Here is a 17,636-nt window from a genome sequence, read left to right on the forward strand (position 1 = left end):
ACAATTCCGTTTTTTTTTATTAAAGTCTTTGAGTAAATTCTTGGTTGTCGGCTATCTCAGTCTTAATCAGCGAACGTTTTAATTTATTTTGCCCTAAAATAAATTAAAACGTTCGCTGATTAAGACTGAGATAGCCGACAACCAAGAATTTACGTTTTCAACTTCCAGTCGCAACCCCCCATAAATCCAGTCTTTGAGTAATGTTGTGAAATGTGCTCAAAGAAGTCAAGTGTAATATGTGTCGACATCTCTGGAGGAATAGGGATGTATTCCTTTTGTGCCATTGCACTCTATTGGCCCACTTTGGAATAATGTTACATTAATTGCAGACATTTTCTGATATTCTTGTTAAACAAGCAGACGATGTTTCTTCGGAACACAATTACCAGGTAGAGTGAATTTCCATGTGGCCAATGAAATGGTGAGTGAATAATGGTGGTTTGAGGGAATAATTGAGTTCAGTCATCAGTGCAACCGTTGCTGCAAGTGCCCACCCCAAAGCCACCATGCATGGGAAACCCTTCCATTTTCCGGTGATTCTACTGCTCCTGTGCCAGTACTGTGTCTTATCATTTTGCATACGAGGTAAACCACCATCCTCCTCCGGGTTGGCGCCGGAAGACTCCGATGTAGCCATGCTGTTGAATAATCTTAGCGATTCGGTGAGAGAACGGCCAGATGAGGTGTCGTACTTCGAAGAGGACGAGCTGGGATTGTCGATTGTGATGGGGGCAGCTGGAAGCAATATTGGTCATCGGGCAGCCAAACGGTCGGCCGATTGGATTAATCGCATCGAGGTACAGGACGACGATATCAGTGCTAATTACATCGTATACAACGTTGGAGTGCTAATGGCATCTCATTTGGGTACGTGATTGTGTTGGGGGCGTCATTTTCAAATGACACAATCATGAGTTCTATTGATATGATGTTTCATGGGAAATTCGATTGATTGTCTTTTACAGATTCGCCATTCGATTTGGAACGATGCGGACCAGCAGTAGACTTAGCGTTAGATTTTATAAACGATTTTTTGGGAAAGACACATAGCATCAAACTGAAGAAAGTTCAAGCAAGGTAAGTAACGAAAACTTTCTAGTTGGTAATAAATCTGGCCACGGTGTCTTTTCCATGTAAAAATGAACAGAAAATTCGGCATGTCTGAAATTTTGACATATGAAAGCTAAGATGATTGTTTTTCGAATAAAGCTCTCCGCATACATCCGTAAATTTTAAGGGAAAAAGAATTGAAAAATGGACTAAAACTACGTTTTTTGGTTCCATCGCAACGTATCATTCAGCAGTACTGTACAACTTATGTTCGCATTGTTAACGTAGGCGCCATTTAAATATTAATTAAAATATTCTTGTTATGTTATCCAGTCTATGATTTCAAATATTGATTTTTAAAACAATTTTAAAAATAAGTCCAAGTATGAACCTTGATCTTTTGATCATGTTTGACGTTCATTTAGTCGATAAAAATGCCACAGGAGTTTTAGTTTTAAGGGGACACGGGAGACCGTGTTATTTTCCCTATCTTTCGTCTCACTCTAACAATAATCATCAAAACTTTGTGGAAGCAAATCTCGAGTTTTAGTGAACCGATGAAGCTGAAAATTTATCAGGTTGTGCACTACATATATAGAATCATAGTGATACATTTTCGCATCGATATATGGAGTGGTTCTTGGGATTTGCTTCTTGAAATGGATAGGGTGATTATGATGACGTCCCGTGCGGCCTTAATACTGGGGTTGTTCCTATCAGATATTTCGAAAGGGACACGGAAAACAAAATGTACTAAACATTTGAGTTTAAACTAAGGGGTGATAAAATACCAAGAACCGTAAACAAATGTTTTTGGATTTGAACCAACGAAAATGTTCTAATTGCCGTTTTTTTTTTTGGGAATTTTTAACGGATTGTTTTCGTTTGGAATCGCCTGGAAGTCTAGTACCGTAAAACGGGGTATCTTTGATAATGCGGGTAACTTTGATAGTGCGTAACCCTCCAAATACTAAACGAAATATCATAATTTCTGTTAATCGGTTAAGCAAAACGAATGCAAAACTGAAGAATATTAGTATGACACTCCATATAAAAGCTGTTTTCATTTGAAGCGAGACCATTTGAGGCTTTTTACACGAATATTAAAAATTGACACAATTTTAGCATTTTCGAAACGCTTACAAACAATCTGTTCTACGATCACTATTTGATGTACTTTTGAATAGTTGGCCACTTATATTTGGCAGCCTAGTTATCATAGAACTTGAATACGGTCTCAAATCTCTTAGCGAAAAGCATTTTCACAAACTGGGACCATTTTTGTAATCTAAGTCAGAAATTTCCATATAACGTTAAACGCCAATAGGTATGCAATGCCCTACAAATGTTCGTAATTCATTCAATTTTGTTCGATGCCTGCTCCATTATCAAAGTTACCCCAAAACAGAAAACCGACTTTCGATTATATGAAAAATTATATATCCATTCAAAATAAATCTTTTGGCAATCTATCAACAGCAATCGATAGGTAGGATGCCAGTACTTGTTTTAAAAATATAAATTATAATTCTTTGAAACAGCATGCATAAATATTCAAGTTTTCTTCGAAAAAACTATCAAAGTTACCCCGTTTTACGGTATTTCAAAAATCATTGGAATTATCATTGGAAACCAGTTATTTTGGTGGATCACTGGGTCGAGTTGGGTAAAAATGGTCCCAACTATCTTTTCAATCAGCTTTGACCCAACTAATTGAAATAATCTGACTCCATTTCAATTTGTTTTTATAGTTCGACTAAGTCATGTTAGAGATTTCAGCGACAATTACTCATGGTATGCTCTTTAGAAGAAACCTTAGTAGTAAAATTGTACCGGCCTTACTGGCACAACATTTTATTTTTTTCGACTGTAATCCTCAACTCCATAGTGAAGTTATTCCTTAAGTTTCTGAAGGAATTCAGAATCCGAATATTTCTTTAGTGATATTACTAAACGTTTTCTACCAAACCTTCTGGAGAAATTCTGCAAACATTGCTATCTACATATATGAATGAGCTTTGTTCACTATGTGATTATTATTTGCTCATTTATGGAACAAATTTGTAGCAGGAATGCATAGCGGATTTGTTTTTGGCAATTTGTATTGAAATTAATATAAAGTTCTAATGAATTTTCAAAATAATTTATGAAAGTAATGGATGAAGCAAAATACCCTAAAAAGTTACATATCTGGATATGGCCTCCTCAAACTCTCTAAAATTTCTTACTTGAAAGATATACTAGCGGCATTTCAGTGAATCTTTCGAGTGCAATTTTGTCTCTTTGAAAGTGTTGAGTAGACCCTTATTTGTCATCAAACATTGACAGTAAAACCAAATTTTCAGTAAGGTTAGATTCTAAGAACCATCTAAATAAATACATCAGGCATTGCAGAATTCGTTCTCATTTGATTTAGAAGCATGATCAAAGCAAACGAGGAAAAACATCCTATCTTTAAGGCGCAAGGCAAAATGGCACAAAAGTCAGAAATGAAAAAGCAGTTTTCTGCTTTTAAAACAACAAATTGATGAAAATAAAAACACACAGCCTTTTTATTTGGCAAATAAAAAAGCTGTGTGTTTTTATTTTCTTCGATTTGTATATTTGAAAAGAGAAAACTGCTTTTTCAGTTTTGACTTTTGCACCATTTTTACTTGGGCCTTAACGGTCCATGGACAATGTATCGCAAGTTGTAACAAGTTTGATAAACAAGAGCAGTGAACGAGAGCCTCAACGAGAGAGCGATGATAAAATCCTATTTCTCTCTTGTGTACCATTGGGAGAAGGTATTTTATTTTACTGGCGCGATAAACAATCCCCGAACATCCGAAAGCAATAGTGTCCCCCAGGTTTGGAGCTTGTTTAATGTGGTTTCATCATGCACTGCTATCGTCCGATCTAATCAGAGCTGTAGCAGTATACGATAAACAGGCCCTCATGATGTGCTGCAAATCATGTTTGTTACAGAGAGCGATAAGTGAGAGATTGTTTCAATTTTCTCAGGATTCAATTCAGATGGGAAGATTTAACATTCTGTCCACATGGTATTTACTATCTGAAAAAATGAATTCTACTTTGTCTCGTTTGATAAATTATTTCTGATGATAAATTCACTCATGCTATTTTCATTGGCGAAGCTAGGATTTTTTCTGTTCTATAGATGTAATGTCGGTTGCAATAATTACGATTTTCACAAATATCGTAGTTTTAACAGATTTGTATGGATTTTAATTATTTGATATTTTGTCTCGTTTTGCAGCACATCAGTGATATTTGTAAATTTAAATTTACAAATTCATTATTTTTGTAATCCAGTCAAAACTCCTTAAAGAATTCTGGCAAAAGAACCACGAGGATTGTCCTTTGTTATTCTTCCATGGTTTTTCAGGTATTTGAAGAAATTCCTCTTAGAACTCCTACGAGATTATCTTTAGTAATTATTTTCGTACTTTTCAGTGCCTTCTTCGAGAACTCCTCCTATTCACGGAGTTCGTTCTAGGATTTCCACCGAAAATCATTCCCAGACTTTCTGATGTCATCAGAAAATTTCTCGAAGAATTTTTATCGAATTGCTTGAAGAATTCAGCCAGAAAATGCATTAGAAATTCTTTGAAATGATTATTTATTTTAATCATTTCTCCTTTCTTCCACGAATTCTTCAAAACGTTTTGCTTTTAAAATTCTTTCTAAAATTTCTTTTGGATTGTTTGAAATAATCACAGCAAAAATTATCTAGAGAGATCTATCTAAAAAGAATTCAATTCGAAACATGTTATTCATGTTTTTTCAAACAAGTTCTTCGCGGATTTACACTCCCGTGCATAAGTTTGGGTTCACCCTCTTAAAAACATGCATAAGGGATCAGTCCATATCTCTGTGATTAAACGTCCAATTGAAACTCTCTAAGCCGCATTCGAAAGGCAAAGAGTTATGCTTACTTCGTATGTATTTTTCCAAAAATATTTTTTGAAGTTTGTTTACTAAATTTTTACGTAAAGTTGGTACATTTTTCAAAAAACACACTGAAAAATCATATCTAATTTCCTCAACATTGGAACGACCAAAATTTTAAATCAAAGTGTCATCAGAATCGTAATTTTATATTCTTTGAAGAGACCCAACGAATCTTAACGCGTCCACCGGCATTAAACTTCCTATTAGATCTAGTTTCAAGGAAAATTGTAAACTTCTATACAACGTCACAACGCACAAAAATACAAGCGACAGAAAAAATGATATTTGGACATGACCTCGGAAAATCCGGAATATTTCCGGTGTCCGGTGTCCAAAATGCATGGCCAAGCAAGTTCCTGGACCTAGACCGAATTTGTCGTCGACTGCTTCCAGATGCATTCAATTTCATCAATTTTTCATAAACTTCTAAGCATTTGAATTTAGGCAACATTTTGCCTATCTCAATCATTTTACATTTTTTCACAGATAATTATTTATTAATTCATTTAAAATTAAGAAGCAACATCCCTCATTCCTTCAAAACCCTCTAAATTTTTATTTATGTTTTCAAACATGACTAATTAAGAAATGTTTTAAGAAACAGTTATTGAAACTCTACCAAGAAAATAGACAACGATTTTCTGAGTTATTTGTTCAGGGATTTCATAGATAATTAAATAATTGTTTGCCTAAGACTTTCCCGCAAAAAATACCAGAGTTTATCTAAGTATTTTTTAGAGATTTTTTTCCTTGAACCGCAGTAATGAAATTCCCAAAAGAAATATTTTGAAGGATTTTTTTTCAGATTTACAGTCACCCTACAGTTATGTCACCCAACCTAAGGGTCATTTTTCTGAATAAAAAATCGTTATAAATCATGGTGATGCTGTACAAAACGAAGTTAACTCCCTGGCACTGCACAGTATAGTTGTTTTCGGGAATACACCCCAAAACTCGCGATTATTTACGAAAAAGTTTCGTTCTTTTCTGTAGAAATTTCAAACGTTGTCCATCCCACAGATGCGGATCAGTGGGAAAGGGCGATTCCTATTATGGATCAAATCGACTCATATTATGGATCAAAACACTATAACAGCAATTTATCTGCGAGGTAAACGAATGGTGCTTTAGTGATAGCATACGTTTTGGCGTTTCTTTCCGAACTGGCTTATACAGCGGGGATTCGCTGGTTGGAACACGACTGCCTTCCAGTTAGCGAATCCGATCCGTTAGTTGGAACGACTGACAACTACACTGAGGCAAAAAAACTTAACATTTTCTTAAGAAATAATTATGATTTGGCGCCACAACGATTATTGTTGAAAATTTTAAGTTTTACTTATGATTTTGGTAAAGAATTTTAGTAATACATTTCATAAGTCAATCAATGAAATTCGGTAATAAGCACAATGATAATATCTAAATTCGAATTGTCAATCGATAATATTGTTCGCCTTTAATTTCAGGCGTGCTCAAAAATTGACATGTGTTCATGTCTACTTCTACGATCAACTTGTAGCCAACATCGAAAGCGGAGTAGTTCTTCTAGCGATTGCTATGATAATTATTTCAAGTAATTGTTGTTGAAGAATTCAGAGCTCTCACTTATGAAACTTATGATCCCATTTTAGAAATGTTTAAGCGTGCAATGAAACCATAATTTGGCTGGTTCATAAGTCTTGATGAATGGAAAACCTAAGTATTTTTGCCTCAGTGAAAATGCTGCAGACTCACGCATTTGGAGAGAAAAATCGTCACGAAACGCACATATACATGCACATTTTTTCTACACATGGAGACCGGAATGCGACGGTGCTCGTCAGACGTCAAAGTCAGTTTGACATCTACTCTTGACATTCGAGTGCTTTTTAGTTGGAATATTTTCCAACCAGCGAACATCCAACCATCGAGTCATTCCATGTAGCGGACCCCCAACGAGCGAATCCCCACTGTATTTGATTCATAACAGTTATGAATCAACGCTTCTATGAATGTGCTTGACATTTTATTTCCTACGGACGAAAACTTACGAGTATTATAACTGTTTGCGATATTGTATGGATTTATGTTTTAGGTAGGCAACATGATTTCTGCGTATTTTCAACTCTATTTGATGAGATATTCTCCGTTTTATACAACTGTGCTATCCATAACTGTGGGGTGACTGGGGTACTAAGATTTAGCAATTCATTCTTGAACATCTCAAAAAATTCTCCAGAAATTCCATCAAGTGTTGTTTTAGGATTCAGAATAAACTCCATTTTTTTAATGGTGATCTCAGGATTCTTTCATAAATAACATTTTAAAACTTTATCCACATTCGATTTATTTGTTCAAAAACTACTCCAGTTTCATGATACTATATAATGAACAGAACCCATTTTTTCTCACCTTTAAAAAATTCTAACAAACTTTTTTGAAGGGTCTTTTATCGAGTGTTTAGTAGTACAGTACACTAGAAGTTTAATGCGAAAATATTGCCGGCATTTTTTAAGAATATTACTCAAGATTTATTGTGTACTACTTTGAAAATTTGTTGAAGAATTCCTGATGGACTTTAGAAATCAGGAACCATACATCTAAAAATTCCGCAATTTTTCAAATCTCCTATACATTACTTTTTTTTAATATTACATCAGAATCTTCTTTAGAAATTATCCTTGAAATCTATCTTTCCTTGACTTCTGGTTTTCTAGAACTCTGCCAGAAATGTGTAAAAAAATGTTTGGGAAAAATATTTAAAGAAATTCACAGAAGAATTTCTAGTAGAACTTTCAGTGAAATATCTCCTTATTAGATTTGAGAGAATCAATGATTTTTTGGAGAAATGTCGAGAGAAAATGAAGTTTCGAAAGATCAACTAGCTTTTTTAGGTAAATCCGGGAACGTATTCCGGAATCAACTTGCTAATAAAAAGTAGACATAGAAGGAATGGATGGATGTCCACCAGGAGGAATTCGCTTTGAAAGTATGAATAAGTCCCACAGTATTAATCGAGCCACCCTTCTATATTTCTTGAGAAATTTGATCATACTAAAACTCTACACAGAATATCGAATAGTTTAAAAAAAAAACTGCTACGAATCTGCTAGAAATTAATCAAATAATTTAGGGAGACTTACGGCCTCGGCACCATTCGACTATTATCGGCAACCAAATTTCAAACGCCAAATACACAGTATTTTTGTATCAAAACACATCAATGCAAACATTTAGATGATTGTTTGTTCAACCCGCTTCCCGCTGACGAGATTTCTGAGATTGAACAAACAATATTTCCAGAGATATCATCAATATGGGCTTCGTGGCCGTGCGGGTAGTGTTGTCAGGCAATGAGCGCATTGTGTGATGGGGTGTGGGTTCGATTCCCGCTGCAGCTATTGAAACTTTTCGTCAGGAATGTTTCACGGCTGTACCATTGGAGCATGCTTGTCCGTTGTCTAGTGTTAAGTTACAGTCTGTGCAGCTAAATGGCTGAAGACGGTGTCCGTGTCTTTTTTTTTTAATTGATATGAACACGCGTCAAAATGTGACTGATTTGAAGCTACTGAAGAGATTCACCAGCAGTTCTTACGGGAAAGTTGCCGAAGAGAATGAGGCTGCCGACAATAGTCACACTGACAAGAGATGGTCGCAGCGTTGTAAAAACGTATCCAAAAGCATTTTGACAATTCTTTTAGTGTGAATCGATAGAGGATTGAGCAACGCATAAATGCAAACACGGAATTTGTCTGCCAATGTTTGAGAAATTTACAAAAGACGTGCGGCATCGGCTTAGACTGCCGAGAATACGTAAGTGCCCCTATGAATTAATAAGTTTTTATGAAAAAATAAAGTTTAAGCTATAAATTTATTCATGCTAAAATACTTAAAACATTGAATTGAAATCAAAGAGAGAATTTATTGCTGGAATAAAGCACTATGGTCGATTTTGTTACATTTTTTAGCCATGATGAAAACTTGCCCATGCTGAAATTTCTTGAAAGTCAAACCTTATTTTTCGACAAAAATTCCCGCTATATATTGTCTGAGGAATTCCTTCAGTAATTTCGAAGTTGATGTATGGGTTTCTTTAGTGAATTCTTATTAAGGCAATCATAATCACTAGACACCTCGAACAGGGTATCCTCAAAACACATGAGAAATTAGAAAACAGTGTATGCTGCTTTATGCTGAAACAGCATTATTTGGATGATTCAGAAAAAAAAACGAATTTTGGGAATCAAATTTCCAGGATATTGACGCTTTCTTATCACTATATTTTTTTGCAACGGAGATGTTCAAAAATTGCGCTTATCGCATACAACAAGAAACTAGTTCTTACAGCAATCAATCAATCTACAGCTGGATGGTTGAGCTTTCGGTTGTCGCACGGTTCACAGAAGTCAGAACAGCCAAGCTGATGCTGTTTAAGACAAGCGAGGGTTTCTTACCATAGTTGAGTCATGCACATTAATGCAGAAGATTTTGGATTAGGAATTATTCCTAAATTGTTGTCAAACTCCAAATGTCTACAAAAGTCTGCTTCAATGACATATAATACAGTTTAGGAGTTCTAGAACAGATTTATAGCATAAACTATATTCTATTTCAATCAGTATCAGTTCCATTCCATAAATTTACTGTGGAACTCTGAATTCAACAATTTATACTCACCAGAGCACAACGAAAAGAACCGCAATTCAATCCAACAAACCATCCTTATAATTATCCCGATAGCCGATTAACATCCAAAGCGAGCGAATCCTTCTAAGTCAATCCCCTTTACCATAGGAAGGGTTCAAAATGACAAGGAGAAGTGTTTGAGGTGCAGAAAATTTATATTCCCGGTCGATTGGTGGCGACAATGCCTTCCTTGGCTGTGGGATAATAAAAAGCATTTCCTCCAGATATAGCGGGAAGCTTGCTCAGGACCGAGCGGGACATGCACACGTCCTTCTCCTCCCGGCACACACGCCATTATGATAAGGATATGACACTTTCTGCTTTCCTCCTAAGAGCCCGTCGTCGTGGTGTCAGTAAACTGGAAACGTTGACTGAGTGGCATTTGATGGAACGATTTGTTTGAGCAGCTTATAAATATGTTTGCATGCGTTAAGAGAAGCAGACACTATTGGTGAAGCATGGTGATTTGTGCAAATCTTAAAGTGAAGCTGTGTCTTTATGTCTCACGTGATTTCAGGGCAGGTCAATCTTGCACAGTGACTAGTGAAAGACGTAGCTTTGAAGTTAGTTGTCTTATTTTTGGATTTTTGTCCACTTGATAAAAATACTTGCTTTTTTCAATTCAATACCTGTATCTTAAATGCGGGGTAACTTTCAACATTTTTAATCTTTAAAGCTGATTAATATAGACCACGCTGAATGATTCAATGTAGGCCTTTATATATGTTATTTCAAAATATCTTATAAAAATCTATGTATTTAAACAACATTTATGATTTCATAGAGTTTATTATCACGCAATCTGATGATCAATTTGGCCCTGTTTGCTAAAATGTGCTGTTTAGTGTCTAAGATCAAAAACCAACGTATTAAATTATGGAAAAAATTGTAAATTTGTAACACTCCTGTATTACATGTGTTATACAACTCATTTTTGTGGGTAGCTAAATTTTGAATACACAATGAATAGTTTGTATCTTTGAAGTTTTTCTATTTTCTAGATTGTATTATAATTCTGAATTTCTGTTACCTATAGAACCCTCAAATTTATGACTCGAAATTATACAAATTAAAGGTATATAATTTATACAATCTCATACTCGAAAGAATAAGCTCAGTTCAGTAATGCTCACGCTCACGTATTTGAATTAATATTCAACGCTGTCTCTGAGGTCAACTCAATGGTTTCCATACATGTACTCTATACATGGCGAAACAGAAAGTATCATGTGTCGAACTATAAAGTCGCTCACCGTGTAACTATTAATTTGCAAAAAAAAATCCATGCCTCCGAATGAAAGCAGTCATAATGCCACGTGCTTCCCCTTGTAGATACAGCCTGTTGATCGTTGCCGCAGTCTTGGGGTTAGCTGACAAGATGATAGCACCATTAGCACGTATGAGTGTTCTTCTGGCCTTTTCCAAATGGGAGCAACTTGGCTGACGGAACCACCTGTTTAGTAGGGCTCTTGGATACATTAAACCAGTACACGTTCCGTGGAAAATGCCAACAAAATGGATATGAACGAAATTTTCAACGACATGTAGCACAAACTAGGTGAGTCTTGTGAACCTGATAATGGTGACGACTTTGAAGGAATATTTCGGGGTGCTCGTGTATGAACGTTGCAGCTTTTCCTCTATGTGAGGATTTGGGAATGATGGTTTCTCAGCCCCCCAAAATCTTGCAGGGAGAGTATTCAATAGGGACATGTTAGTCATTATTAAATATAATTATGGTAACATAATGCCACAATATGCTAAGAGATTATGTAGCCAACGGGACCCATGATTTCCATGTTCATTTCAAGGATATCTCAATAATCACAAACAAGTCCTCGTTTATTTTTTAGTTACTGCATCTTTTTTTTACTTATCTCGTTTATTTGGCAGGCTCAGGCGCCGTAGGGCATAACAGAGCCGAAATCTTGTTACTGCATCTTGGCACGGTAAATGGCTGGGCATGGCGCACCATTGGTACGTCGCGTACCTGCAGGAATAAAATAGACCCCTTTGTGCGGTCCTTAGCTTCTTGCCCAGCAACTCCTATCCCTACCTCCTCATGGTACTGGCCGGGGTACGAGTAACCTTGGGGAAGATCGGGTAACCAACCCACGGTGGGAACTTTGGTCGTATGGTGAAGGGAAGGAGGGTTTTACTTTTGCTTTTGCTTCTGCAAACTTGGAGCGTCTGCACTCCATGTTAGGAGCGGCTCACAATAGCGTCTGTTCCCCATGTCAGGTCCGGCTGATAGTCGTTCAAGTGCCAGAGAAGGACTCTAAGCTAAACTGTTCACTATGATCCTACGAATATTTAGGGGGTTGGTGTCAGGCCTTGCAAGCCAACCGTAAAAACACATCAGCACAGGAACGTCAACGAGAGAATACGGACCGGTACAATCGGCAAAGACCACAGCGACGGAAATGGACCAGCGATTGGAAACTCGGTACGTGGAACTGCAAATCCCTCAACTTCATCAGAAGCACTCGCATATTCTCCGATGTACTGAAGATCCGCGGTTTCGACATCGTAGCGCTGCAGGAGGTGTGCTAGACAGGAGCAATGGTGCGAACGTTTGGAGGTAATCATACTATCTACCAGAGCTACGGCAACACATGGAGCTGGGAACGCGTAATCGGGTGGTGGCCGATCATCGAAAGCGTAAGGCTCAAAGGCCGGTTCTTCAACTTCAGCATCATAAACGTGCAAAGCCCTCACTCCGGAAGCACTGATGATGACAAGGACGCATTTTGCGCGCAACTCGAACGCGAGTACGACCGCTGCCCAAGCCACGACGTCAGGATCATCATAGGAGATTTAAACGCTCAGATTGGCCAGGAGGAGGAGTTCAGACCGACGATTGGAAAGTTCAGTGCCCACTGGCTGACAAACGAGAACGGCCTACGACTGATAGATTTTGTCGCTTCCAAGAATATGGCCATTCGTAGCACCTATTTCCAGCACAGCCTCTCGTATCGGTACACCTGGAGATCACCTCAGCAGACAGAATCGCAAATCGACAACGTTTTGATAGATGGACGGCACTTCTCTGACATAACCGATGTCAGAACCTATAGTGGCGCTAACATTGACTCCGATCACTACCTGGTGATGGTGAACTGCGCCCAAAACTATCCGTCATCAACGATGTACGGTACCGACGCCCACCTCGCTACAAGCTAGCGCGACTGAAACAACCGGATGAGGGCGAGCTCGATAGGGCCCCTCTTGTAGACTGCTGGAGGACAGTAAAAGCAGCCGTTAACGACGCTGCCGAAAGCATTGTCGGATATGTGGAACGGAGCTCAAGAAACGATTGGTTCGACGAAGAGTGCCAGGAGGTTTTAGAGGAGAAGAATGCAGCGCGGGCTGCAATGCTGCAGCATGGTACGCGACAAACGATACAGACTGAAACGGAAACAGCAAACCCGCCTATTCCGGAACAAAAAGCGCCGCCTGGAAGAGGTGGAATGCCAAGAGATGGAGTTGCTGTACCGTTCTCAAGAAACGCGGAAGTTCTATCGGAAGCTCAACACATCCCGCAAAGGCTTCGTGCTGCGAGCTGAAATGTGCCGGGATAAGGATGGGAGTATCTTGACGGACGGATGTGAGGTGATCGAAAGGTGGAAGCAGCACTACGATGAACACCTAAATGGCGCAGAGAACACAAGATAGCGAAGGCGATGGCTTCGTCAGCACAGCGGACAGTGGAAACCAACCAGCTCCCACGATGGGAGAAGTTAAGGATGCCATTCAACAGCTCGAGAACAACAAGGCCGCTGGCAAGGATGGTATCGAAGCCGAACTCATCAAGATGGGCCCGGACAGGTTGGCCGTTTGTCTGCATCGGCTGATAGTCAAAATCTGGGAAACGGAACAGCTACCGCAGGAGTGGAAGCAAGGCGTTATATGCCCTATCTACAGAAAGGGCGAGAAACTGGAGTGTTAAAATTATCGTGCAATCACTATCCTAAGCGCCGCCTACAAAGTGCTATCCCAAATTCTCTTCCGTCGTCTCTCACCTATAGCAAACGAGTTCGTGGGAAATTATGAAGCAGGTTTCATTGACGGTCGCTCGACAACGGACCAGATCTTTTTCGTGCAGCAAATCCTCCAGAAATGCCGTGAGTACCAGGTCCAAACGCATCACTTTTTCATCGATTTTAGGGCGGCATACGACAGTATTGACCGTGTAGAGCTATGGAAGATCATGGACGAGAACAGCTTTCCTGGGAAGCTCACAAAATTGATTAGAGCAACGATGGAGCTCGGGGACTACGACAGGGCGATGGACTTTCGTGCCTGTTGTTCAATATTGCGCTTGAAGGTGTCATGCGGAGAGCCGGACTTAACAGTCGAGGTACGATTTTTTTACGAGATCAGGGCATTTTTTTTGCTTCGCGGGCGATATGAACATTATTGGGAGAAAATTTGAAACGGTGGCAGCTTTGTTCACCCACCTTAAACGCGAAACAACAAGAGTCGAACTAATGGTGAATGCGTCGAAAACAAAAGACATGCTGGGCATTGCTGGTAGGCGGAACTGAGCGCGACAGGGCCCGCCTAGGAAGCAGTGTCACGATAGACGGGAATACCTTCGTGGTGGTGGACGAGTTCGTCTACCTCGGATCCTTGCTGACGGCTGACAACAATGTTAGTCGGGAAACACGAAGGCGCATCATCAGTGAAAGTTGTGCCTACTACGGTCTCCGGAAGAAACTGCGGTCAAGAAAGATTCACCCGCGCACCAAATGCACGATATACAAAACGCTCATAAAACCGGTTGTCCTCTACGGGCATGAGACGTGGACTATGCTCGAGGAGGACTTGCAAGCTCTTGGGGTTTTCGAACACCGAGTGCTAAGGACGATCTTCGGCGGCTAACAGGAGAACGGCGTGTGGCGGCGAAGGATGAACCACGAGCTCGCTCAACTCTACGGCAAACCCAGTATCGTGAAGGTAGCTAAAGCTGGAAGGATACGCTGGGCAGGGCATGTTTCAAGAATGCCGGACAACAACCCTGTAAAGATGGTGTTCGCTACGAATCCGATCGGAACAAGAAGGCGTGTGGCGCAGCAAGCTCTTATATTATAGCTCTTTTGACAGACTATACACTATGGGCTCATTCATTTATTTCATAACGCTGAAAATTACCATTTTTGACACCCACCCACCCCTTCGTAACGCTTTTTGTATGAATATTCTACAAATTTTGTATGAGCCGTAACATCGCGAGGATACCCACCCACCCCCTTCAGCGTTATAAAATTTGTGAATAAGCCCTATACATGTGCATACGGGAACGATCAACTTCTCCCCACTGATCTACTACATTCCGAATTATGGTAAACATTTCATTGAAAAGTGTAATTTTTAAGTACAATGGTTTAAGCTGCTCAAAATTAACACAACTCCAAGCTTAACCCCAAAACAATTTATGGAAGGATTATTTCTTGAACCACTCAATATCATTACAAATTTGTATACCGTAAGGTCAGGTGAAATTGACCAGAAGGGTGAAATTCATCACCATGTCACACTATTTAATGTCCTAATAGAGCATCAATATCAATGTAATCAGAAGTAAATGAACGATGCATATCTTAATTATTCTTGAATTGTGTGTTGCGAAGTTTTTCTGTGTTAAAGATTGTTTATTTCTGTGAAAATAATGTACACTTCCAGAATTGTGTTCGGTATGGTATAGATAGACATTGAAAAACTTCTTGGTTTTAACAAGGATATGAACATGGTGTCAGCCTAAAAATTTGTGAGGACGCTTAAAATATATTATCTAAATAATGTATTGTTCAAAGTTTCGCAAGACTAAGCGAGCCCAAAATAAGTATGTAGAGTTATTTTTGAAATTAACAATAATCGCATTGACAAATGATCAATTGCACCCCAAAAATTTTTTTTTTATTTTAGATATGATTTATATTACAAGAGACACATATATTGGCAAATTTCTGTACATGAACCAATAAGGTTCATCGTCGTACTTGTTATCCTGCATTCACTTGTTTTTCATTGACAAAATTATAGAAAGCATACCTAAAGAAAAAACTTAAAAAATGATCAATTTTACCCGAAATTACGGTACCGTAATACGGAGTAACATTGATCAGCGGGGTAACATTGATCTAAATGTCCCTCCAAGTGAAAAGCTCGAAACAACATTTATTGATGGAATGTTTCCAATGCATGAATAGCGTTCTCTTTCTTATATTCATTAACTAATAAAAATTAATATTTCAGTATAAAATAAGTTTTGTTCATTGTTTTTCGTCTGTTTGAACCCACGAATTTCATTGTTACGAATGACAAATGCGCTTTTAACCCGTATAGGCCTGAGTGAAAGCAAAAATACTGAAACCCTCACCGCTCAGAGAATTCTTAACGGATTCAAATGATTTTTTGTCAGTTCACTGGCCAACATATCTAGTTTCTAGAAGTGGCCAGAGGAACTCGGAAATATTCCTGTGGCCGAAGTTATTCCGGTGGGTCACTGGGTCAAGTCGGGTAAAATAGGACTATTTTTTGGGACATGCCAAGTTACGTTTATTTATTTGCAATTACAATCATTTTAATTTGCATAAATCATTAAGATCTGATATTCAACATTGAAGAGTTTTGCACCGTTTAAAATATATCGGATGTGGCCATTCGGACGTAATGTCCGGAAGAAACGGCTTTAGAATTGTTGGATACTAAGCCGTTTCAATTCTCGAAAAGTAGTAATCAAACATAATTGTGCACTAAAATGTTTACACTGATGCTATTTTCTTAAAATTTCGTCATGTAGTGGCCACATTATAACCAATTTTGGAAATTATTTGTGACTTGAAATTTACCTACCTCCAGGGGCACAAACGCACAGTACCCATCTCATTCGACCTGACCCAGTGATCCACCCGAATAACTCCGACTACATAAATATTTCCGCGTTCCTCTATCCACTTATAGAAACTAGATATGTGTGCCAGTACACAAACAAAAAGTCATTGGAATCCATTAAGAATTCGATGAGCGGTGAGGGTTTTAGAAGTTTTGCTTTCACTCAGGCCTATAGGGGCTTAAAAAACATGGCATCACCGAAAACTATTCCGTTGTCAAAACTTTCATTGTTTATATGAGGGATCAATGTTATCCCACATCAGCTGAATAAAAAAATTACATAAAGCATTTTTTTAAACATGCTTAAAACTTTCAGAATACAAAATACAGTACCGTAAAACGGGGTAACTTTGATAATGCGGGTAACTTTGATAGTGCTAAACCCACCACATACTAAACGAAATATCATAATTTCTGTTACCGTAATTCGCGGTGTAGTTGATCAGTGGGGAGAAGTTGATCATTCCCGTAGCCACATGTATGAACTGCCAAGAGAGCTATTATCCGTTTTCAATTATCACAAGTTATGTCATATCGTATTACCTGATAGCTGCTCTTGTTATTTCTAAATTCGGTTCGTCGTTCAAAATAATTAAACCATGGAAAAAACAAATTGTTAAGGAAATATGCGATGAACTGTTGAATGGTTCTCCCCCAAACATTCGACTATTGCCAAGGCTATATAAAGACACCATTTAAATATACTGTTTTGTACATTCCATATATGTTCTGTGAACCCAGTTTTATATTTGCATTGAGGATAAAAATCATTTTCAGAGATAAAATTGTTCTTTTCGTGAGCGAGTTGCTAATTTCAAATAAAATTGCATATCTTTAGGCGTTTTATTTGGTGTATTCTGAATTTCACAACATTCAATTCTAAAATTGACTTATTTATCAACAAGTTGTAAGGTTTTTGAGACTTGATTCGGTATCAGTGATCCCAAATTTAGTAAATAGCATGTCTCTTTATTTTAGGAAACGTGTCACAGTAATTGATCAACTTCACCCCGGAATCAAAAATTGTACTTTTTGATTTCTAAAAAATGTTTTTGTTATTATGATAACAA

At 38.2% G+C, this 17,636-nt stretch overlaps 1 protein-coding gene across 2 annotated transcripts in view; it reads left to right on the forward strand.

Moving 5' to 3' along the window:
* The first annotated feature begins 296 nt into the window (after nt 1-296).
* Nucleotides 297-17,636, forward strand: part of LOC5574680 (atrial natriuretic peptide receptor 1) — a 72,962-nt gene continuing 55,622 nt past the window's right edge. Inside the window, exons 1-2 of one of the 2 annotated variants that reach the window (XM_021845945.1) lie at nt 297-867; nt 966-1,077. In XM_021845945.1, coding sequence (XP_021701637.1) covers nt 507-867; nt 966-1,077 — 473 coding nt within the window. In that variant the 5' untranslated portion in view covers nt 297-506. The remainder of the gene's footprint in view (nt 868-965; nt 1,078-17,636) is intronic. The other variant, XM_021845946.1, reaches the window with a different exon arrangement.

This window comes from Aedes aegypti, chromosome 2, assembly GCF_002204515.2.
Source record: "Aedes aegypti strain LVP_AGWG chromosome 2, AaegL5.0 Primary Assembly, whole genome shotgun sequence".
Lineage (NCBI taxonomy): Eukaryota > Metazoa > Arthropoda > Insecta > Diptera > Culicidae > Aedes > Aedes aegypti.